Source organism: Zonotrichia leucophrys, chromosome 2 (assembly GCF_028769735.1).
Source record: "Zonotrichia leucophrys gambelii isolate GWCS_2022_RI chromosome 2, RI_Zleu_2.0, whole genome shotgun sequence".
NCBI classification, from domain to species: Eukaryota; Metazoa; Chordata; class Aves; order Passeriformes; family Passerellidae; genus Zonotrichia; species Zonotrichia leucophrys.
The window spans coordinates 23,647,618-23,671,804 of NC_088171.1; the positions used below are offsets into that span (position 1 = coordinate 23,647,618).

General features: G+C 37.9%; 1 protein-coding gene across 5 annotated transcripts in view; it reads left to right on the forward strand.

The window, feature by feature from the left end:
- Positions 1-24,187, forward strand: part of CDK14 (cyclin dependent kinase 14) — a 310,762-nt gene that overhangs the window by 136,715 nt on the left and 149,860 nt on the right. For all 5 annotated transcript variants that reach the window (XM_064704274.1, XM_064704278.1, XM_064704276.1 and 2 more), the window contains 2 exons: positions 9,802-9,864; positions 22,240-22,363. In XM_064704274.1, the coding sequence (XP_064560344.1) occupies positions 9,802-9,864; positions 22,240-22,363 (187 nt within the window). The remainder of the gene's footprint in view (positions 1-9,801; positions 9,865-22,239; positions 22,364-24,187) is intronic.

Sequence of the window (24,187 nt, forward strand, 5' to 3'; positions counted from 1 at the left end):
CTTGGGGGTGGTGCTGTGCAGGGCCAGGTGTTGGACTTAATGGTCCTCGTGGGTTTCTTCCAACTCAGCCTGTTCTGTGATTCTATGATCTCGTCTTTGCTGGATTTCAACCTGTTGTGTAGACTTCATATGGAGGGCACATGCTGATCAATAGATGTATTAATAAAATTAATCAAGATTTACAATCCAACAGGCTGGAAGGCTGTATGTATCTGAATAATAAATTTTTGTACAATTTATTAACAGTTGGTAAATATTGGTTAGATTTGTGGTGTGCTGTGCATCATTTAATAATTAGCATCTATTGATTATTCTTCTTTTTATTAAGTATTAACACTTGCATTCAATGTAAGTATTAAAAAAAACCCAAAATAATACACACAACAAAATCAGAGCATAAGAAACATCAAGAGTTGAGCTGACAGATGAAATACTGGAAATCCCATGAGATATTCTGCTTTCTGACAGATCCCAATTAGTTTTTTCCTAAATTACAGATAAAAGTGCAAGTGTCATTGCAGTCCCTCAAAAACACACACATGTAGTGAGATACATGTGCATGGGAGACATGCCAGCAATGAAACTCTACTTGATCCAGGTAAGGCCACCATCCTAAAGGGTAAATTTGTAAACACAAGAAAGACATGAATCAGCTGGAGACCTGAGGGGGAAAAAGACAAGCATGAGTAAACATCGAGACTAAAGCCTTCTAAAGAAAAGTCAAAGTAAGTAGGGCTCTTAAGAGTTGGGGATAAAAAAAGGATGAGACATTTACAACCTTTAAATATATCATGGAGAAAGTCAGTGACCTATTTCTATGTGAATGGTTAAGAGGATGAAAAAGAAAATCTGAAATTACAGTAAGGAAGAAAGAGATTAAACTCAAGGAATGCCCCTTTCATGCTAACAATAATAAAGCACTTCAGAAGCTACTATGGGGTGAAGGTTTGTCTAATACTGTCAGTTTTTAAAGAACAATTCAGGCAAATAATCAACAGAATTCTGTCATTGATAATAGATAGAGGTAAGATTTTTTTAAAGTCCTTTCTATATTTATCTTTCTGCATCATAACTTTCATCAGCAAAATAATCATACCTTTAGTCTTTGAATGAAGTTAATATGCCGTTGCTTTCCTGTGTCAGGAACCAAAGAAAAAATATACCAGTTTATTTTACTACTTTAAAGTTTTAAAAAACAAATTCTTCTAGTTATGTGGTTTTTGTTTGTTAGTGCATATGAGGTTTTTTGTTGGACTCTTTAATAATTATTACTATGTTATAGATTTATACACAGCTCTGTCATCAGTAGTTCTGGTGGCATCCCACATATTCCTTATCTTTTTATTTCTGTCATAAACTGGCATTCCCTAGTTCCCTCTGTGTGGCTACAATTGAATTATCCATGGTCAGTGCCATGCCAATATTAATATGGATACTTGACTAGTGTGGCTATATGTGGATTTTCAGCCTCCCTCCCATGTATGAGTTCTGCTTCCATGGTCCTGGAGCAAGCACTCTTGCCAGGAGCTTATGGGTATCTTCCATGCTCTAACAAGAAACTTTCTTGTATCTTCAAATTTTTATTATATTTATTTTTGATTGTTTGTTTGTTATATGTGCATATCGTGGTCAGTGTGGTGGAAGCTCATTGACATAACAAATTAGAGAAAAATTGCACATGCCCATCCTTGTGGCCACATGTGTTACAGCTTGCAAAAATTGTCCCAACTCTGTTCATTTTGAAGTCTCCAAGTCCATCACAGTTTGCACAAGCTGATGATTTGGTGCTAGGTTTTGATCGCACTAAACGGGAATTCCTACTTATTTTTGCAATGTCATTGTTTTGTTCAGATAATCTCACTAAATTAAGTTAGTTTTGTCTCCTTAACCTGATTTACTAAGAACACAAAGCTGATAGAATTATTAAGGTGGACAGACAAAAAGAGGAGAATAAACTGGCATCTTTAGAAAACTGTATTTTGTTGAAGAGCTTTTAGTTCAGAAATTCCCTCCTTAGTGGTGTGTGTTTCACTTGTCAGTAAGGAACCAGATTATTCTCTGTGGAAGGAACAGAGGCTTTGTATCCATAAATAAATTTATCTTTTCTAACAACAGCCAAAAATCAGACAACTGTGTATCCCTTTTTCTCTCTTGGATATTCAGATATGTTTCTATCTGTATTATCTACTCCCCCACCACCTAGTCTCCTTTTCTATATAGTATTGTTCATGTATTTTGAAGTATGCTTATCTTTCTTGACAGTGTGAGAGAAATCCAAGGCACTAAAAACATCTGTTAGCAGAATTGTTTTCTTTATGAGTGTCTTGTGGGGCAGTTTTTTCTTCCTTGATTCCCTAATATAGATCTTTCCCCTGCTGCTCAGCCCAGCTGGTGCTGCTGCCTGCTGCTGTTTTGCTGGAAGTTGCTTAGGTATCACCCAGAGATACCTTGTAGGGTATTTTTTGTTAGCATGGGTAACGCTGTGTCATCTCATGGAGGGAAAAGATTGAATTACAGAAAGCCACAGAAATGCATGAAAATAAAAGTCTATGACATTTTTGAAGATGTCAGTGACATGAAATAAGTTTAAACTGTGGCACAGTAATCTGCAGAGTGCTTAGGTTGGAGGATACGCGCCATTTAAAAGGAATTAGCTTTTTTTGTTCTCCTGTCACTTTAAATATTCCTGGTGCCCATCCTTTTATTGGTAAATTATATTATCGGTTTAGGAATTTGTTGGTGACAAAAGGGGAAGTATTTTAGTCGGGAAAGCTGCTAGGGCATACATAATGTGTGCTGTCCTTTGAGCAGAGAGGAATGGCTCACAAGAGCCTGGCTGCCTCAGTGGAGCAGCACAATCTGTCTGCTGCACGACGGCATCGCCGGCAGCCAAATCCTCCCGGTTTTGTTTTAATGGGAGGGCTCTTACACATTGCTGGTTCTACATGATGGGAATGAGGTTGGAAGTGCTTCCTGTTCCATTCACAAGCCCTGGGCTCTCCGTGCATTTCAGCTTCAAAAATGACAGCTGAAACCAATTAGGCAGAATTATGGGATGCCTAAGTCACATGGAGATTTATCATGACTGAGGAAGAGGAGGGAAACAGAATGTATAGCATGGGAAGTAGAAGCAACTAATTTAATTAGAAGAGAGTGACAGTCACATTATTATTATGGAGAAGGGTGGGCAAAGTAGAGATCATTTCATGTCACCAGCTATGCCTTGAAAGGAAACGTCCCAGCCTTTGTCTGAACACGTTTGTGCTTGGTAGCAGAGTCTGATTTCTGAGCAGGAATAGCTGAGCAAAACAGTTGATGTCAAAGTGAAGCACAGAGTATATCTGAGGACATTTCTAGTTTGTGGTTTCCTCATCTATTCATAATTAGAATTCCATCAAGAGGAGAAGGGAAGGATCATCAACATTTGTCTTTTTTTTGCATACTGTCTCTTTTCCAGACCTAGGATGCAATGCATATAGACCTTGCTTCAGCTGTATAAACATCAGCCAGAATTCTTTTCCCTTCAGCAGATGCTTATACCCAGTATGCTCACAAACATAAACCCATGTGTGTCTGCTTATAAACCAGAGTCTTGCTGAATAAAAATGACCTTCATACAATTATACACTGCCCCAAGTCTAAATCAAAACCCCAATTAATTTCTTCATGTGAGTCTGGAAGACAATATTCCATAAAGAAATCATAATTTTTGTGGAGTGGTCAGGGTAGTTGATGGTATGAGGAGAAAATGAGTGGAAAATATTACAGAGAGAGTCTGAGCAAGTGTGCATTTTCTTTTTATCCTTTTTTTTTAATTCTTGTACAACTTTGTTGATTTTTGTTTAGACTATGAGCAGGTATGTTGGAAAAGTAACTTAATCTCTCTGTCATGTTCAGGTACCTGTAGGAGTTGTGATACTTCTCTCTATCACAGGGAGGAAAATATTTGCAATTAATTTAAGTTTGGGTCAAAAATGAGCTTTGGCTGATGTGCTTCTATATTTAGTTTGGAAACAAGACGAGGTGAACCAGCATTGCTGAGCATGGGTTTTCTATCCCCTATCCTAGGAAGCACTGTGCAGTCTCTGCTGTATCTAGAAATTGTTCCATCCACCCCAGGAAGGGTCATGGGCCTCTTAATAGAGGCCTTGTTACTGGAGATGTGCACTGAGGAAAGGGTTTGTGCTTTTGTGTGCTGAGAGAAGATAAAAGGCTGGACAAGGCCTTCTCAAGGAGGTGCAGCTGTGTGTGCCAGTCAAGGTGCAGCCCTGGAGCAATGATCTTCTGGCACACACTAGTGAAATACAAGTATTTGAAGGCAAAAATGCCAAAGTCTGTCTCAAATTACCTATATTTACTTTCAGCAAAAATGGCCAAGATATCTTGCCTCTATCTAGAGGACCCTCATTTTAAATATTTAAGCTGAAGAGTATGGATTTGGGTTTTATAGGATGGGTAGCCTTTGTGCTATGGGTAGCATTGGACTATTGTTTTGAAAATTGCCCCAAATTTGATCAAGTGATAAGTTTCAGAAAAATCATGATTGTACTTAAGAGCTATGTCTTTAAAGATTCTTCCTCTCTTCTCAAATACTTTAGTCTCTCACTTCAGGTATTGTAGCCATTAATTTCTGATTAAGTGAAATTGTTTCTGGGGAAGCCAGTAGTGGGAGGAGAGATTGAGTTGTTCACTTAAAGCATAAGAGGCTCTGCAGAAGACATTGTTTTGTTAGTGAAGTGGGAAAGTGAAACTCTTATAATTGGAGGACACCAAGATAAAGATGGCCTGGGCAGTCTCTTTTTTTCACCCTTTTGGAAGTGCCTGTTGTGCAGCTCTGTAAAGGATTATGTGGTGAAGGCATGTGGTTGTTGTTGAATTTCTCTCATTTTTTGTGAATGTGGGAAACAGGAAATCTTCTGAGGCTCCTGCTCATTCAAGGTATCATTTCAAGACAAGTTAGGTAATACTGCTGTAGAGAACTGGGTTCCACCTCTGCTGTATTGGGAATGATCATCACCAGCTGAAACTGCTGCCATTACAGATTTCTCCTATTCAGTGTGAGATTCTCAGTCTCCATTGCAAAAGCATTACACATTTACAGCTGTGACTGAAGCCAGTGTTGCAGAATAGGTGAGATGAAGCTCTCAGCCAGGCATTGGGACACAATGATTGGGTGGATGGCTTAGATTTATTGTTAATATGTATTTAAATATTACCAATGCATTTTATATTCTTTTTCAGGCCAGTGTGCATCAAAGTCAATAGCAACATGTCAGCTTCCCCATCTCTGTAATGAGAGCATCCCGACAGTTCCCTCTGCAATGTCCACCAGGTGTTCTTAGCTTAGGACAAACCACATTGCCCATGAAAGACAGCAACAAGTAAGAGGGTGTGTGTGGGGATGAAGGATGCACCTGAAGACCAGAATATCTTTCATTACCACCACAGTCAGTCAAAACAAAATAGTGCCAAATACTCTGAAAAGTCAAAACCAAAGCTCTTGAAGAGAATTGCCCAGATCAGTAATTCTTAGGATTGTTTTGTCTTTGCTTAAAGTCCCTATCTGATAAAAGGAAATAATGTCTTATGTCTCTTGCATTGCCATGAAATTATTCTATGTTTGTAAAGCATGTGAGTAGCATAGCTATAAGCAGGGTAGGAAAATTTGTGAGATTATTTCTGTCTTCAAATTAGTAAAAAAGACAGATTCTGCAAGCTGTTTGAGAATAGAAGGAAACCCCCTAACTGTAAAACAGCACAGCTATTTTTCAATCAAGTGTCTCCTATTCTGTTCAGTGAGTATGTCTAATCCTGGGAAGAAAAAAAAGTATGACCTTTTAGGAGTTATCATAATATGCATTTAATAGAGAAACAAAAGGTAGGATAAACCCCAATAATTCTGGACTTTCCTAGCTTTTGAGTTCTTATCCATAGAAACTTGATTTATCTATGCTTATTGTTTTTTGTGTAGCTGTTTTGAGCAGAGGCGTGCTAATTGAATACTATTCAATATATTGTACATTTAGGTGTGGGTAAGCTGGTGGAGTGTAAAGAGCAGGAACTAATGGGATTTTGAACTTAAACTAAAATATCAAATGTCCTGTCAGCATGGTATTACTTTGGTGATTTGTGTGTGTTGGGAGTTGACAGTATGGCTGATAGAACTGTTAAAAACTAGCTTGAAGCAGAATTGGTCTAGCCAGGCCCACTTGGGATCAGAATGTGTTCAATTACTTGGAAGTCTCTGTTACTCCATTCCCGGTATGCTGCTGCCCTGTGAGCTGGCCTGACCCTCTGAGACAGTGCAGAATGGACTGTGAAAGGTGTATTGGCTGGTCTGTTTCTTCTCTTTGTTCCAGTATAGTTTTATGTTATTACCAATATGTAATTGTATCTTGAATTTTCCTTTAGGGTATCTATTTTATTAGATCAGGGTGGTGACTGCAGCAAAGACTCCAGTGTCAGACTATGGCAGGCTGTATTGGCAGCCACTCTTCCACTTGGGGAAAGCACATTGTTTTCCACCTTCAAATACAGCATGAAGAAAAGACTCCATCTATATAGTACAAATTTCATGGAATACATTAAAAAAATGCTTTCATCCAGCTTGCTCTCGTTTTCTTTTCTAATGCTTTCCTGAAACTTGTATTCGTGTTGTCTCCTTCAATGTCAGTTGTGCACATGAGCACTGGAGCAGACGCTTTGGCTGCCAAAAGGGAAAACAGGTTTAGAAAGAGCTGTCTCTGCAGCACTGTCAGTTTTCCTGGCTGTACTAATGTTTAATTCAATGTGCATTCAGTCCTACCTTGGGAAAGAGGAGCAGCTGAGGCTGCCTTTGCTTTGCTGCCACCTTCTTTTTTTTAAAGTGGGGAGCAGTGTACTCTAACATTATAAGCTGCTTCCACAGTTCTTCCCATAATGTTTTGTTACATGTATGAGAAAGACTCATAGTTTTATGAAAGCAAATTGTAGAAAGATTTTAACAGAAAATATATTCAATTTCTCTTCCCCATCTGAAGGAAGGTTTGCTACAGATTCCTGTAGTGTGTGTGTGTAGGGAAAAAAATAAATGGCAAAAGACTGCAGCACAATTGGCTCTGTAAGGTGTCCAGGATTCTGAGGAAATTGCTGCTTACACTGACTTTCAGGTAGACATGTTCAATCAGTTTTTGTAGGTTTTCATGGTTAAACTGGTGACAGAAGGTTATATCAGGCTCCCAGTTGTCTTCATCCTTGGGGTGGGAAGAATAAGCTCATGATGGATAACAAACATGATGATCTTTGATGTTTCTGTATGGAGAAAATGCATCCAAATAGTAACTGAAATATAAGCATAAGAAAATGAGGTTATCCTCACCATTTGTTACAAATATATTGGAAATAAAAATATGACTTATTGCTATTCCTTTAGTTGTGGCTCTGAGCAAGATGAAAGGCTTTTGTGAATAAAAATGTGCAGTTAATGTGACTGGAGTGGTGGGGCTTCAGGAGGGGGACATTGGGTTTGTCTTCCTCTGCTCTGGTTTCTGTCTGCTGACTGGTTGCAAATCCTATAAATCAATAGAAGGAGGAGGAGGCAATAAACCTCCCACCTACCAGGTTATCTGTTGTTCACAAAGGCTGAAAGATTGAACTGGGGGCAAATGATAATTCCTTGAGCCAGCCCGTGTGAGGGAGCGTGCTGTGCTCAGGGACCACGATGGCTGTGAGGATGGGACAGTGCTTCCCTGGCCACCCTAATGGGCTTTCTAAAGAGACATTTCAGGCTTTTCTTTAAACATCTATTGAACACTGCAGGTGCTAGTACTATTCAAACACTGGCATGTCTCATGAATAACAGAAAACCATTAAAACGAGTGGATTCCTACAAATTTCTTATTTGATACCAGTCATCACCTGTAGTAATGGTGTTTCAGCTGATATTAAGTTAGATTCTTGTGCTGGGATTAGTATTCAGAACCTGTTAGTTTATTAAAACAAATGACAAGTTAAGCTGATGACTTTGTTTTCTTGGTGTTCATAGAATAAAAAAAACAAAAATGTGTAATGTGGTGATGTGCACTGAAGGGTGGCTGGTTCATGGTTTATTGATGCAGTCCCAGAAAGCTTCATTACCACCATAGTCAGTCAAAACACAGGAGACAAAATAGTGCCAAATTCTATGAATGGAGTAGAGAATGGAAGAGGAATTTGTACCTTAAGGCTGAAAATTTTACAGAAATGAGGAATAAGTCTCTAAACGTAAGAATCTTTATGGAAAATGCACTTCTTTGACACTAGCAATTCATGGGTAGAATATTTTCAATTAATCTGAAAATTTTCTTTGTAAATGCATTCACTAATTTGTAAACTCTAAATTGAATAATTGCTGTCTGAAATCCTGCATTTTGAAATAATATAGTGTGGTTTGCCTGTTTGAGCATGCCCTATGCCCTTGTGATACACACGCTGTTCATTTTGGGATTCAAGCAATTTCCTGTAGTCAGGGCTCTTGGTCCCTTGAAGCCATGTAAGAATTTGTGAAAATTGTGCTAGTGCAGAGCCTAATCATCCTGTGCATCTTCATGTCTTTGCAATTTTAATTCCACATGCACAATGTGTTTTTTTAGTTTCTGATTTCAGAAGCAATTACATATGATAGTTGTGGCAAAAAAACAAATTTTGTGTCTTGGGTGTGAACTCTGCTATGTATCTGCATAACTCTGCAACAGAAAGCTAAAGAATGCCTCTTGGTTTGGCAAATGTTGCACAGAGACACCATTCTGCTGTGTGGAAGGCAACTTTTCTCCAAAGCTCTCACTTTGAAAACTGCCTGTATTTATATGGGTTCTTGTGTATGTGAGGCAGGTATTGCCAAGTAGCTTTTCAAGGAATGTTGGATGATTTTTACCAGATGTGTTCAGAAACCAGATGTGGAAGGCAGAGTCTCTCTGAGTATTTTCTGGTTAATCAAGTACATATTTTTGCTTTTATTCTGAACATAATTCCAGAAGCTGAGTTCTGCAAGCACATTAGAGAAGCAACGTGCCATTTGTCTGAAACTCTGCTGCTCAAGTGTAGAAATGTAAGCGAAGAATTCAGAGAAAAGTGTTTCCATAGTAAAAACTATAAATATTTATTCATTAAAAATAACATGAATCTATGCATTGCAAACCTTCTTTTTTTCTTTTTTTTTAATTTAAAGTGGTTTCATGGGGTTTTATGTTTGCAGGAAATATAGGTAACTATGAAATGAAAACTTAGGTTTGAATTTTCCATTATTTTCTTTTCTAAAGTATCTGTACTTAATGGCTGTACATGTCCATATGTGCTTCTTTTTGAGGTGGAAAATACCATTTAGTACTCTGATAAGCAATGCCTTTCAACTTTATTTTCTAAACCTTTAACCCATCTTAATCTAGGATCACTGTAAAATTATATTTAAAGGGCAATGCTATAATGTGAACAAGGGGAGTTGAATGTGAGATTCTCCCTTTAGGTTCATCCTCTAGATATTATCTTTGTGATGTTGATGGTGATACTGTCCTTACAAGTTTTAGAATGGTATTAAAATTCAGGTGATTAATTTAACAAATGCAGGGTGTTAGAAAAAATATTAATTTGCATTTGTTGAATATTCATATCAGTTATCAAGGCTGTTAAATGAGATGAGTGTAAAGGTATAAATGTGTGTTTGCACATGTGTGGCTGAAAAAAAAAATCTTATTTTCCATTTGTTATGTCCACTGCTAAGTAGAGGGGTATTTATTACTGCAGTCATATGGATATTAATATAGTTTTCTCCATCTGACTTTCTTTTAGCACACTGATTTATGTCAGTACATGGACAAACACCCTGGAGGGCTTCATCCAGAGAATGTGAAGGTAAGAGTCAAAAAGAGCACACATCCAAGGCAAATGCAGTAACTTTGAAAAAATGTCATGTCAGTTGCTTCATAGAAACTGATTGCTAGCTAAAGGGAAAATGCCTGGCATATTAACTGTATTTTTAAATATTTATTTTCTTTGAAAATAATTGCAAATTCAAGTATTTGAGCATTCCTGCAATAGAATTTCTGAGGTTTGTAAAATTGACTCAGAGCTGAATGCTGTGAATGCTGTTAACAATGTTAGTAATCCCTCCCCTCCATTGAAACATTTGCTCTTAAGACAATACTGCCCTAAAACCCCAGGGTAAACATGCTTTAGGCTGTCAGTGATAGATACTCAGGTAAGTTAGTGTGGGTTCATCAGGTTTGAGGGAACTGTAATTAATTCTATTAGCTGAATGTGCTGCTTTTTATATGAACATATAAAATTTTCCTTAATCTTTTTGCACAATTTCTTGGATGAGATCAGCATTTTCATAGCTGATCTCACTTTGGAATTTTTTTTCCTTCTAAGGTAGATACTGAGAATCATCACACAGGAAAGAGAGTGTTTATTAGCAGGATTTAATGGAAAGATAGATGAGTAGAGACTTGATGCAGTTTTGCTTTGGGAAGTCAGCCAAATGATTTTAGCATGAAATGGAAGCCAACCAGACATGCAGAATGTGTTGTGTGTGTATAGATCATTCAGATAATCTTTGTTACAATTGTCTTGCACTTGGACATCAGTCCCATTGTTGTTCTACTTTGGAAGCGTTTAAGTCTTCACTTGTCATACTGGGAACTTTATTCCAGGATGTAACTTACTGCAACGTAGAAGTTCATGAAACTCTCTCTCTTTTCTGGAAAAGCCAGAAGGCCTGTTTGGTAAAAAAAAAAAAAAAATTAAAAAGAGGAAGTATTTTTTCTTCTGCACTAGCTGATCATTGTTGCACGTCATGTAGCTTCGTGAATTTTCTGTGTTCTTTGAATGAAAAGTGGCATCTACAACATATGAATTTCAATAAGAATTACTGCTATCTAAAAAAAAAAAGGAAAATTCCTCCTGGATATATTTGGAAAAAAAAGAACCCCAAAACAAACCAATACACTCACAGACCATGAGTGTGGCACTAAAGGGGGTGAGGTAGGACCTACTTTTCAACCCCTAAAACTTCTGTCCTTTCTTCTCTGCTCAGTTTCCTAAGCAGAGTTTCAGGTGTTAAATGTGCTTGTTAAACCAGGGAGCTGTGTTTCATTTCCTCATGTGGATACTTCATTTCTCTGAGTTTTGGGATAAATCAAGACTGGCTATTAAGATTCTTTGTTCTGCTTCAGATTTGTAAGTCTTACTCCAAGGCTGCAGTGCTGTGTACCTCAAGGTCTGATATGCAGTATTTGTTGTAGCCCTGCTAAAAAGAGACATAATAATTCAAATAATTGTACTTGTATTTAATCACATCAGGCCCAGTGAGCTTGTCTTTGAGGAGGATGGATATAAATGGATCATTTGGCTTGTTAGTTTGTCACTCCTCTGAATCCTGATTTACCTGTCTTTTAAAGCAGGAGCCTCAGAGGGAACTGCAGCAGCATTTCCCTTTCAAATTTTGCTGCATGTATTTCTGTGACTATCTGTACCATTTACACATATCTGTCAGTGCTCAGAAATACCTTTGAAACTTATAGACACACTAGAAATATTTATTTGAGTAGCTAAGTGTAGATTTTACTCCTGATGTACTGCTGGTTTAAGTTTTTAAAATTCCCAGTGGATTATTAATAAAAGTGGGGGGTGGCAGGGGGCAGAAAAGAAAAAAATTTGCAAGTTGGAGCAGATGCAGCTTCAATCAGCAGATGAAACATGAGCAATTCCATTGAACAATGAACTTTTTTTTCTCTTAAATGATACTGATTAAAATCAGTTATATATATTTAGAAGTCTCTGTTGCCAGGCCATCAACAAAGGCTAGTCCTAATCATGCAGTAATTACTAAAACCAGGCATGATGATTTGAGGTCCTACCATTTTAATGAATGAATCAGCCTGCTTGGGAATTTCAGTGCAATACCTCTTCTCAAGGCTGAATTAAAAATAGCCCAAGAGTGATTTCTTTGGCTGGGAGGACAGAAACCCAGTCAGATATGCTAAAAATTCCCAGACTTTCACCAGCATGCCAAACTAGAAGTGCTCTGCTCTTTTGTTTCAGAGGAAGTAAGATGGTTATTTCGCAACCATTTCATTTTGATGCTTTGTTGTACTGTACACAGTTTGTTGACTCATGCAGTTGGGGATCTGATACTTTACCACCTTGTTTTGGTTTTAGCTTCTGGGCAAAGTTGTCTGTTTGGATCCACAGCTGATTTCTAAGGGTTAGGCTGGGCTATATGAATTAGCCTTATCTCCCTGCCAGCCCCTTCTTTCTAGAGGTCCTTCATTAATTTCACTTTTAGTCAGAATTTTGGACCCTGTTTGTTCAGAATCAGTGGTTATGTGATCCCTAAATCCATTTTAAAAGCTTCCAGTTGAGCAATTATATTCCAGTAGCAATAAATTAGTCTCGGCTCTCTGGGGCTAACCTGTGGGATTAAGCCATTGATGCTCTCCCAGCATGACAAAAGACCCCCTGCCTTTTAATTTTGTTCTTGAGGGAAGTATTGCCTATTGATGGATATTCCTTTCTGGCTTGTTGCCAGTTATTATGAATACAAACCCACATAAGCACACATCTTTCTTTTCCCAAAGAATATGTACAGTAGTTCCTGTTAAACAGTATTTTATAGGAAGGCAGATGCAAATTACATCTTGCCTTCTATAGGATATCTTCAGCTTAATTAGATTTCTGGATTTTCTCTGTATTTGCAATGTAAAGACAATGCTTGTTCCCTCAGGCTTACTTTTAAATGATGACTCATAAATAGAATAAAAATCTAAATTACTTTGATGGACACACATATTGTTGTCCCCTCAGGTACTGTGCTTGACTTTGCCTTTCTTTGTGGTTTTAAATAGGCTATTTGCTGTCACTTAACTATTTTAAATAAAGACTGAGCAGGATATTATAAGTATGTGTAAGTATAAAGAAGAAGGTCTCAGCTGACGGTTATAGAAGTCTAGGGACAATATGCTTAGGCAAATAAAACAAGTATTAGGTTTAGCATTTTTATTGGTATGTCTGTATTGACACATAATGATTCCAGGATTTTATAATTTGTGGGTGGAGGTGCAAGCCTTACAAATAATGTGAGGCTTTAAATCCTTCAAGGAATTTGTGTGTGATGCTGAGATATTGTTTTAAAAATGCCTGTCCCTGGTAATGTTAAACCAGTGATGGCATAATTGCAGTCAAGTACCTGAAACATTTTCATCAGCTTGAGGGGAAATTGACATAAAGCAGTTGTTTCAGTCCATATATTCTGCATACTCCATTAGGTCCAAATATACAATTATTTACCTCTTTGGTATCTAATGAATTTGCATGTCTAGCATTTATATATGACCGTGTATTCAAATACTGTGTACAGTGTTGTATTTAGAGATGTTGAGGAAAAGAGTAATCAGTTAATATTTCCCTGTGTAGTACACATGGCCTCATCTTCTCCTGTCTGGTTTAAAAGATGTCTTTCTCAGTTTTTCTACAATTGAAGGCAAGCAATAAATCTTAAATACATGGCCCCACATATAATTATGTTTCTGCTGGAAGCTACTGCTGCAGCCCTGTCCATGACTGGAAATAGGAATTGATTTATGTGTGTACCGTGTGGTGCTTGCCAAGCTGTGAAATGTGCTATTGCAAACTGAGGTACAAGATTTGCTCCTGACTCTCCCTGTGCTGTTCCTCCTGGCACAGACTGCTGAAATCTGTACTCCTGGCTGTCTTTCCTACAGATGTTGCAGCCTTTAGAGATAGTTCATGGTCAATTGGAACATCTGGATTGCTTCCTGCAGCAGGAACTCTAATGGGTTAGAGCAACTAGCTGACCCTATCAATGATATTTTTTTGTGTTATGATCTTCATTCTGATTTATGTCCCTTTCTGTCTGGTACAGGGCTATTTCCACCAGTCTTTTTTCTTACCTTCTTGGTTCTTCTGGGCTTTTGTTTGCAGTTGTCCATAAATGGACAACTCTGGTTTTATAAATTCATAATTTGTCTTTTTATTTGTGCATTTCAGCGTGTCCTGTGAAAATGTAGCTGTTCTTAGCTTCTTCTAATATTTGAAATATCACCTTTATTTTAACTTTGTCTTTTATTCCATATTGCTACATTCCCAATAATGCACATAAATTCATCTTTATGCCTTGATGCATTTATTTTATAATTGAGTTTGTTTACTGTAACTCCTATTACTGGTAGAATAAGTAGAGCAAAGGCTTGCATCTGTCATGCCTGCATTGCTTGTTTGCATCCCTGCCTTAAAAATAAATCTATTAATGAAAGCTGATTTGCTTCTTAATTAGTGATGCTGCCTTGAGATAGCTGAAGTCTTTTGAGAAAAGTATCCTGAATTTTTTCTCTCTGCCTTTTTTCTTTTACTTGCAGTGTTAGAGGTAATATTGATTTGCATGAGTATTTGACAGATAAAACCCTCATCTTTGGCAATATAAAAAGACACTTGCACCTGACCCACTGTTCCTTAGTCCAGGAGCACCAGTCTGAATGACAACAGGTTTTCAACCAGACAAAAACTCTTCCTGCCTCTTAATTGCTCTCAAAATCTTTTACTTCAGGCAACTTGGAAGCCTCCTGTAGTCTGCTGTGACCAGAGGGGGAAGGAACTCGCAGTTTGTTCTTATTCTATCTGATGTTGCTGCACTGATTTGTTCTTTTCCCTGGGCACCTTTTCTCTTCCTAGGGCCAAAAAGTGTTAAGAAGAAATAGGCAGACCCTCTTGTTGAGCTTTGCATGCAGGCAACAAGAATATTCAGCCTTTTCCCAGGAGCCTTTGAGACTTCAGCTCTTACCCATCTCAATTTTGAGCCTTCCTTTCTCCTAGGAAGCAGGGTACAGCAGTCTTCTGGGCATAATGGATGGATATTTTTGAAGCAAAACCTTAACTAACTAAGCTCTACCCCCACCATAATATTTTAAAATGTGTTTTATCACTCCAATACTGAGTCAGGGTATGTGGCAAAATGTGGATTGAGATTTGGGTACTAAATTTCCTAGGACAGTCCAATAATCTCTGTAAAAATATGCTTATGTTTCAGCAAAAAAATAGAATTAATTTTTCTCAAGACTTAAAAAAGATATTTTTAAAGGAATGCATTAGATAGTAATTAGTGACACATAGAAGGATGCTGCAACACTTTTCTGTGCTATATGTTCAAGAAGAGGTCAGTCAACTTTATAGCAACTATATAGCTAAAAAACCCAGATATGATAAAAAAACTGGATTTGTTAAATCAAGGATTTAATGGTGGTCTCCATAACATTGCATTGAAAATGTTGAAATACACACTGGGTGTTAAATGATATTATCTGAAATCTCTGGAACTGAGTAATTTATGATATTCATGTATTCCTTGCTGCACTGTAGTACTGTGAGCATTGTCCTTAACTAATGGTTGCAGTTGTTAAAGTTGAATCTGTTTTTGTCAGATGAGTGATTTTGGCATTTAATAGCTAATGTGAAAATTAATAATCTGAGTCGAAGCCATAGGGTAGTTGTCATCTGATGTCTTCTGGAAGCATTAATATTTATCACTGCACTGATTACAGCTTCAGGATGGTCTGAAGCACAAAGGGTAGGGAGGCATTTGGACCATGCAAGGATTGGGCAACCCCTGTGTCATCTTCATATGAGGTTTACTGCACTAAAGTGAAGCTGCCTGAGCTTTGGCAGTAGCAGAGTGCCAGTAGTGCCAGTGGCAGTAGCACACTGCCTCTTGCTAAGCAGTAGCTACATTTATTAATAGTAAGATACAAACCCATGTGCTTGTTAGAAAAGCATAATAGCTGAAAATTAGGATAAAAATGCTATGGATTTTAGGTTGCAGTTGTGCTAATGTAGGCTTCCCTAGAGTGTTTCTGTTTTCTTTCCATTGGGTGATTGTATCAACATCTGTGGCATGGACAGGAGGTTTGTGCTCCCCCTTTTCTGTGGGGAAGCATTTGTTGGATTGCATGGGCAGTCCTGCATCCATCCCCATGTGGCAGAGACATGTTGCATGGTGTAGGGGAAGCTGTGGTGTGTGAGCACCTGGGTGTAACTAGAGGTGTCCAGCCAGAAGGTTGGGTGCCATAGAAGTAGGTGCACAGGACGTAGGCCATGAAACTGTGGTAGTAGATCCAGCTGTGATAAATTTTCATGTCACTGACTCACTGGGGTTTGAAGAAAACAGTCTTTGACTTTAAGGTGAAAACCTGCTGTGGTAGTCCTTTTAAATTTATCTGTTGTTACTGGAAGCAAATCGAAACTAATGGCATGCTTTTGAAATCTCTCTCCTACTCACTAAAATTGGTTATGCTGCTGATGTGAAGTTGAATTAAAAGTGTATTTCAGCAGATATGTTAAGTAAGAAGTGATGCTGTTTAATGTGGTTGAGAAGGTGCTATTTTTCATTCCTCATTCAGTGAATAAGCAGGTGTGCAGCAGACAGAGTAATGTTATGCCAAATTAAGGTCGTCTTTTACACATGGCATTGAAAATTGATTATTTAAATTAGACTTTTTCATTATCAGACATTAAATATAGCATCAGCATTTCACTCTACTTCATGTCAGTCTTGTCACTTAATGGTTTGATAATATGCACAAGTGTGAACGGTTAATGCAGGAACTTCATTAGCATGTTAAAATCATGCTAGAAGAATGTCACTTCCATAAGTGCACTTGTAATTTATTGTCTCTATGGTCTTCATGATTCACATAGGGCAAGAACACATGTATATTGTAGGGAGAACAAGTCAAGATTTTTTTAAATCAGTGAGGCAACAATTGTCACTCCGACCTACTTCAGCATGGAAGTGTGCTGATGAAAGGTAAAAAAGCAGATTCAATTGAATTGAATTTATTTTTACATTTGCTATTCAGAAGTAAAAACCTGAGTCTTCCACTTACTCAACCTTAGCAGATGACTACAGCTGATCATAAGGGAGTGTCTTTACACTCAGTTAATTAAGCACACCTTCCTCATTGCAAATGACTGTAGTAGTACCCAGAGGGGACAAAAAATGATTAAAACAGCATCAAAGAGAATAGAAGTTAGCAAATTAATACATTCCAATCTCTTTCCTTTGCAGTTCTGCTGAAAATAAGTGGAAAAATCTGTATATATAAATTTTTAAGCAATGATGCAATAAATATTTCCAGTGACTGTATCATATGTATTTCTGTGTGACATTGCCTTGACAGGACTATAGACTTGTGTGTAAGGAATGCAGGAGCAAGTTAGAAGCCTTTATAAAAGCACTGGATTGAAGTGGACTGTTTTAAAATTCTTTTGGAGGGAACGCAGTTGATTCCAGGGAAGGCAGATATGAGGAACTTTTTTGTGAGACAAATCTTATTATAATCCTGAAAATCCTGCAGATTCAAATACCTAATAATTTTTAATTCTGATTTTCCTTATTCATGCGGATACAAATTTGTCTCAAGTCAGTTCTTTGTTCCTGGAACTTCTTCTGACAATTTAAGAAACAGAGTCTACAAAACCTTGACCTAAAAAGTGCAGTATTTCCCCAGGTATTAGAAGTGAAAAGCTCGATTTTATCTTGTGGATATTATCCTGGTTTAGAAGAGGGAAATGAATAGCAAACCAAGAGTGATAAAAAAGATTGTGCTTGATGAGGTTTTGACATCCCAGCAGAAGTCACAGAGGGACATTTCTCATTGCTTCTGTGATAGTGCGTATTACCAGGCAGTTTTTCTAATATAATGTTTTGAAACAAGTAGTTCTAAGATTCCTGAACAGTTTAGTGAGCCCAAATGGAGCTGAGTTTGGTTCTGTTTATTTCCAAGGCTGTGAGATGGCACTGTAGGGATCTGTTACCTCCTTTTGCCATTTTAAATAGCCAATAATGTACAGAAGCCTGTACTGTCCTCTGGATAATAGGGAGAACTTCACTGATTGCAAGCATGAGATGGGATGTCCTAAGTTTGGTTTCTTTTACTGGTATTTTTTAGATTTGATGGCCTAATAGGACTAAATATGATTTTATTGATGCTGAATACACACTTGGAAATTCAGATGACTGTGTGATACCCAGCCAGTGTGCTTTGATACACAGGGCAAGCAGGAACATTTGTGTGATCAGTGTTGGGTGATAATAAAGCCTGTGTGGTATTGTGTATTTTTCAAAAGTAGCTATACCAATAGAGCAGTATGAGTTTGCTAAGGAAAGATTAATTCAGGTTTGCTTTCAGTTTTTTTCTGAAATCATGTTAAGTCCTGTTTCAGGTTATCTCAGCCTTTTTGCAGAGTTTTGCTGCCAAGAGAGCAGAACCAAGAGTTTTGTGCATCCTCTGTAAACTAAAAACTTCTTTGTAGCTTTCTAGTTCTATGCAGCTTTCTACTTCTGTATCCAGGGCCAGGTCCTCCATTCCCAAAACACAACATAAACTAAGGGAGCTCAAATGAAGAAAATAGTTTAGAAATCCCTCTTTGCCATCACGGAAAGTATTAAAAAAGGCCCCCACAGGCATCATTATTCTGTCCTTTTGGCAAGCATCCTCTCTGTCATTGGGGTCCTCTGTGCCTCAGCAGAGTCTGTGTGGAAATGGTACATTTTCCAGAGATTCTCCCTAGGCTTGTTGTGGGTTTCTGCTTCTCACTTACCCCAGTATCCTTTGCCAGAAACTCTCTGCCCTCTCTGGTAATGGAGGGCAACTGTGTGGAGTTATCTGTGTGCTTTACACAGATCACTTAGATGAGTGTTCCCCTTCATCCTTAGACTGGAAAGAGCTTTCTGAACCTAAGTCAGTGTCAGCTGCTCCCAATCCCACCCTTTAGATGTGTTTTGCACAGCCTGTGTCAATGTCTAACTCTCAAGCTCATTCAGAGGCCACCAGACAGTGAATCATTCTGCGGCTCGTGGGCCACCAGGCAGCCATTGCATGTAAGGCTCTGGGTTGTGCACTCACTCCGACTCGTTCAAACACCAGGAAAGCTGGGCTCTTCATCCACATAGCTACAAGTCTCTCAGGAAATGTTGTATTCTAAAACTACCGTGGGCTTTTGGTCAAATGTTGCATATAGCTCAAATGGTTATCCAGGCGTTACACAGTTGAAGGACTGTGTAGGTGCTAACTCACCCTTTGAAGGCTTTCTCTTGTATGTTTTAAGAACTGCTAATGTTCTTTTAATATCACAGTCCATAAACCCTGAATTAGCTTTGACCTGCATGCATGTTTCTTGCTGACAATGAAAAGTCTTCATTAAAATATGTTGCTCATTAAAGTGAGAGCTGCATAACAGTCAGGGAAAAAAGGTATTTTTTAATGGCTGAAAGAAATAAGCAAGACTTGAAGCCACAAGTGTTAAGGTTTTTTTGTCTGAATGTAGTGTTGAGCTTCCTAATATTAAACTTTGCTGAAAACCTGACTTCTAGGGCTAAATCCCTGTTTTGTTTTCTGTCTTTTTCAACACAGCGACCTTTGGTATTTTGTGAGCTTAATTTCATTATCAAAACCTTTGTTCTTATTAATAGGCTAGAAACTGTACATAAATGATGTCTTAGTTTATTTATTGCAGGTTATTCATTACCTATACGGCCATGCAAATATTAAAATTGCCAACATGAAAGCTAACGAGTTGTGTATCTGTCTTGATTTTACCATCACAACCAACCTGTTGAAATACATGGTGAATTTGCCATTGCCCCCCATCCTGGGGCCTTGGGAAATGGCAGTTTCATTGCTTGTTCAAAACTCCCTGAAAAAAACCCAGGCTGAGGTTTCATGGTGATTGGAATTGAGTGAGGTGGTGGAAGGATCAAGTAAATGAGAGTATGACCATGATAGGAGGTATATCCATTTCAGACTGGGTGTGTGGGTAAGGATTGATGGTTCCTCATATAGGATTCATTTTTGTTCTTGAGAAGTTAATGCAGACAATCTGGAAAGAAAATGGGTTTCCTGGAGAAGGCTTTCCTCAAGATCAGGGGTGTGAACTTGACTGTGAGAGGGCAGAAGTGCTTTGTGAGGAACCAGAAACATTTTTTTCCAATTAATATTTTCTTTTTGTGGGCTGAGAAACCGTTGGAAATGGAGAGGCCTCCCTTGGTGTTTTCTCATCCCAAGAAATCTCAAAGGGCCAGTGGTTTGCAGAATGCTTTGCTGCCAGATGTTGGGCTTGTGTTAATGTAAATCTTTTCACATTTAAATTACCAAATAAAAACATAGGGGAAGAGAAAAAGAGAAAGCAAAAAAACCAATATTTGAGTTTACCCTGTAATGAATTCAGGAAGATTTTTTCCCCCTTCTCTTCCATGCGCTACCTCCAAGGAGGTGTGAGTGAATTAATTAACTTTTGGGGAAGTACTTAATGAGTACAGCATGTCTACAAGTTTGGAATAAAACTACATTCCAAAGCTGTCCTCAAGAGCAGATGTTTATTCTGTTTAGCTGTGAAGTTGTTGGGCATTTTTTTAGCACATTATGTCAAATCATTTGACTCTTTTCACTAAAGCCAAATGAAAGTCATTAATAAATATATTTTGAGTTATTATAAAGATGACAGGGCTGTAAGCTACCATGATAATTGAAATTTCTTTGCATATTTAAAAAATAATGTTTGAAGTTAAATGCTATTGATTTAGCCTGGCAAACTTGTTATTTTGCCCATCTTTTTATTTTAAAAAAAGTATTATTTTGAAGTAATTTAATAGAATTCAATTGATATTTTCAGGCTGTAATGAAAGCTATTTCTGCTTCTTGCTCTTATTAAAATACTTTTTATGTACCATGAATTCCACTTTAACCACAATTCAGAAAGGAATGTGCATGTTACTTATGACTTTCCTGCTATTCTTTGTTCCTGTATTTTTCTCTTAGGTTTCCTCAGCACATTGTTAGACCCCACCCTGGCAAGAAGGTGATTGATATGGCTCTTTGTGCCCTGGCTAAATAGTTAAACATAGAGTGCATTGTGTCTGTACTCAGGGAAAAAATGAAATGCAATTAAATTCATTTCACCTTCAGTAACATGACATTTCTGTTTCTTTCATGTCAGCCTTTATTCTCTTCCATAATCAGATTTTGTAACCCTTTTTATAATGTCTCTTCACTTCAGTAATCGCTGAATAGGATGCTTGTGTTGCAAGTTAATTAGAAATTCTCATGTGCCTGAGTTGACTTTTTCCCAATCTTTGGGTGTAGTTTACCAAGTCTTCCTAGAGAGCACATTTCACTGTCCTCTGAGCTGTGAGGCACCTGCACTTGGATCCTCCATGTTTAGCTTTGGAGGGCATTTTTGTGTTCACATCTAGAAACTGAAGTATTTCTTAAGATATATCAGGGAAAAGGAAGGGTCTCTGCATTGGGACAGGTTTTTCATAACTGCAAAGAAAACTCCGGGGAGTTCATTCACCCTTTGTGTTTGACAAAACCCATGACGGGTAACAGCCCTTCACAGCAAGTGTCTGAAAGCATGCAAGAGTGATGCTTGCAGGAGATGGAAAGGGGAGGACAAAAGATCCTCTTCCTCCAGCTCTTTGTTCATAATTGTAAATTACAGAATACACAATAGTAATGCTTAGATTTAGGAGTAAGCATTTATAGAGTCCAGGGAAGGACTCTAAGAAACCAGGAGATGGTGAGTTAGGTTTCTATCTAAAATTACCTTAAAGACTATTGCAAGTAGGTTTCAAAAGTCTTTAGGTTCAGTGAGAGTTATTTCCTAATGAAAAATACATAAGAAACTCCCATTAAAATAGACTTCAAGGGATAAAATCTATTTTACTTGCAGATTTCCTTGGGTACACAGGCATTATTGTTATACTATTAATTTCTTCTTTGTTTTAGCTTCAGTGTTCCATCCCCCAGCCTTATCTCCCCATCCCTATCCACCCTGTACTGTTGTTGCCTATAATTAGTGAAGATACACATCTGTCTTCAGGCTACCACCTAATCTCTAAGGCCATATGGGTAAATGGAATATAATTATAATTTGGTAGAAACCAAGCCTTCTGCACATGGTTGTATTGCTCTCATTCTTCTTAAAGCAGTCAAATGGAATCTATGACATTGGAGGCTGGGTTTAGTCCTTGCAAAGTAAGTATATTTCAGATGGAAATTTCATTGTGTTAAATTTGGGTGGGATTTAGCCAGTTTGGGAGGAATTCTGACACAATGTTACCGCAATGTGCAAGCACCCTGCATATCATGAAGAAATCACCTGTGGTTATATGCAAAATATTAACAGAGGTCATTTTTTTGTCCCCCTCTTTTTCAGTTATTTTTATTTCAGTTGCTGCGAGGACTGTCTTACATCCACCAGCGTTACATTTTGCACAGGGACCTGAAACCACAGAACCTTCTGATCAGTGACACGGGGGAGTTAAAGCTGGCAGACTTTGGTAGGCAAGCAGTTAATTACAAGTATCTTATAATGTTGTAGGAATGTCAGACAGATGGTTCCATTGATTTCTCTTCCCCCCCCACCCTATTCCTTAGACACACCTTCTTCATTGTAGATAATTGCACATTTTTCTCTTGAGCGAAGAAATTGATTATGGTCAACAAAATGCTTGATTAAAAGGGAGCAAGTGAAAAACAAATACCTACTCCAGTTCTCCCAAGGAAGATAATGCTGAAAGTATTTCCATTTTATTTACCATGAGACCTCTGAATTAGAATTAAAAATCTTAAAAAAAAAAAAAAGGTAGAGAGAGATCTGAGGAAATATAAACTGTATGAAAAGCACAATCACTTTATGGAAGCAGCTTGAGGGTTGTGAGGTCTGGATTAACTTTCATTAAATGGTCATTGCAAGAGATTGAAGGACACAAGTGTTCCTTCTGTAGAATAAAGGACACTAGGATCACCTGGATTGTTTTCAGTATCCATTAGTTCTTTCTGGGGAAACCTTACATGGAATATAAAGTCAGGATAAATTATCCACTGGAGTCTTAGCCTTTGGCCTATTTTTAAATTTTTAAGCCGTTTCTAGTGGCTACACCAAGGCAAGTACTCTTTCCTCTGAAAACCATTGTGAATGCAGATGTGGAAAATGGCAATATTTTTCTTTAGTGGTTTTCACAAAAGGTTGTAGGAATTTCTTTCTTTCCTGTAGGTCAGCTTCTCAGTTACTGATTCCAGCAGTACTTTTGAAGTAAGCTGAAAATGTGACCTATTGGCTTTTAAAAAATGTCTTTTATTTTATGACTGCTATCCACATCCTGCTTCACATTGCATGCAGCAGCAGTAATGAGGAAGCCTTATGTGCTAATTGGCAATTTCACTGCTAATGTAGTCGTGAGGTTTTGTCTTTTAATTAGCGTTACTGCAATTAACAGCTCAGTGTGTATTTGCTATGCTGCAGAAGGGAACAGGACTTAAGGTGGACACAGTCCACAAGGACTTGGTTGGCCTTTGAATTGTAAGGCAATTATAGAAATAGAATTAGAAGCACTTGTCTCCTGGTTTACATATGATTCTTTGCTGTCATTTTTCAAAACTTGCTGTTTTTTGAAATAAATGCTTAAAAACCCCATTCCTGCATGTTGCATTTTATTGTGAGGTTTCATATCTTAAGGATATGAAACAGGTGCATCATTCAGTGTTCTTGCAGTGAAATATGAGTTAACCCTCTGTTGAAGGTGCTGTGCTGTTTAATAGTTTTGTTGTATAATTTATATGCAGAGAACCCTATGAACTAATCTGACTTCCAAGTATCCCCATGTTATAAATTTTTGCAAGACTGTAACAATGATTCTCTAGCTTTTATGGATGCTGGAAACCATAAAAGATCTCACAAATTCTTTTGTATGTAAAATGTTTCCTACAGTATGGGTGTGGATTGCTGAAGCTCTATGGCTTGTGTGGCTGGGGAGAGGGAGGCTGCAAACTTTTTTGTGTGTTTTTAAGAAAAAAGAAAACAACCTGCCCTTTACCAGCACTATTAAATGCATTGCTGGATGTGTGAACCAATTAATGAAAAGTTCAACTCAGACACGAGTTGACTCTGGTTGTGTTGCCTGGTGGTGCCAGAGAGCAGAGGACAAGGTGGGATGATGGTTTGTGCCTTGCTGTAGTAGGAAATGTAATTATCTATCACTTCTAATGGAATTGTTGCCTCATTGTAGCACCAGGCTGAATAGCCCAGTGATGATATGAAAGGCAGGATTTTCAGAGGTTTGTGTTGGCAGGAGTTTATGTTTGACCATTGTGCATGGTTTTGA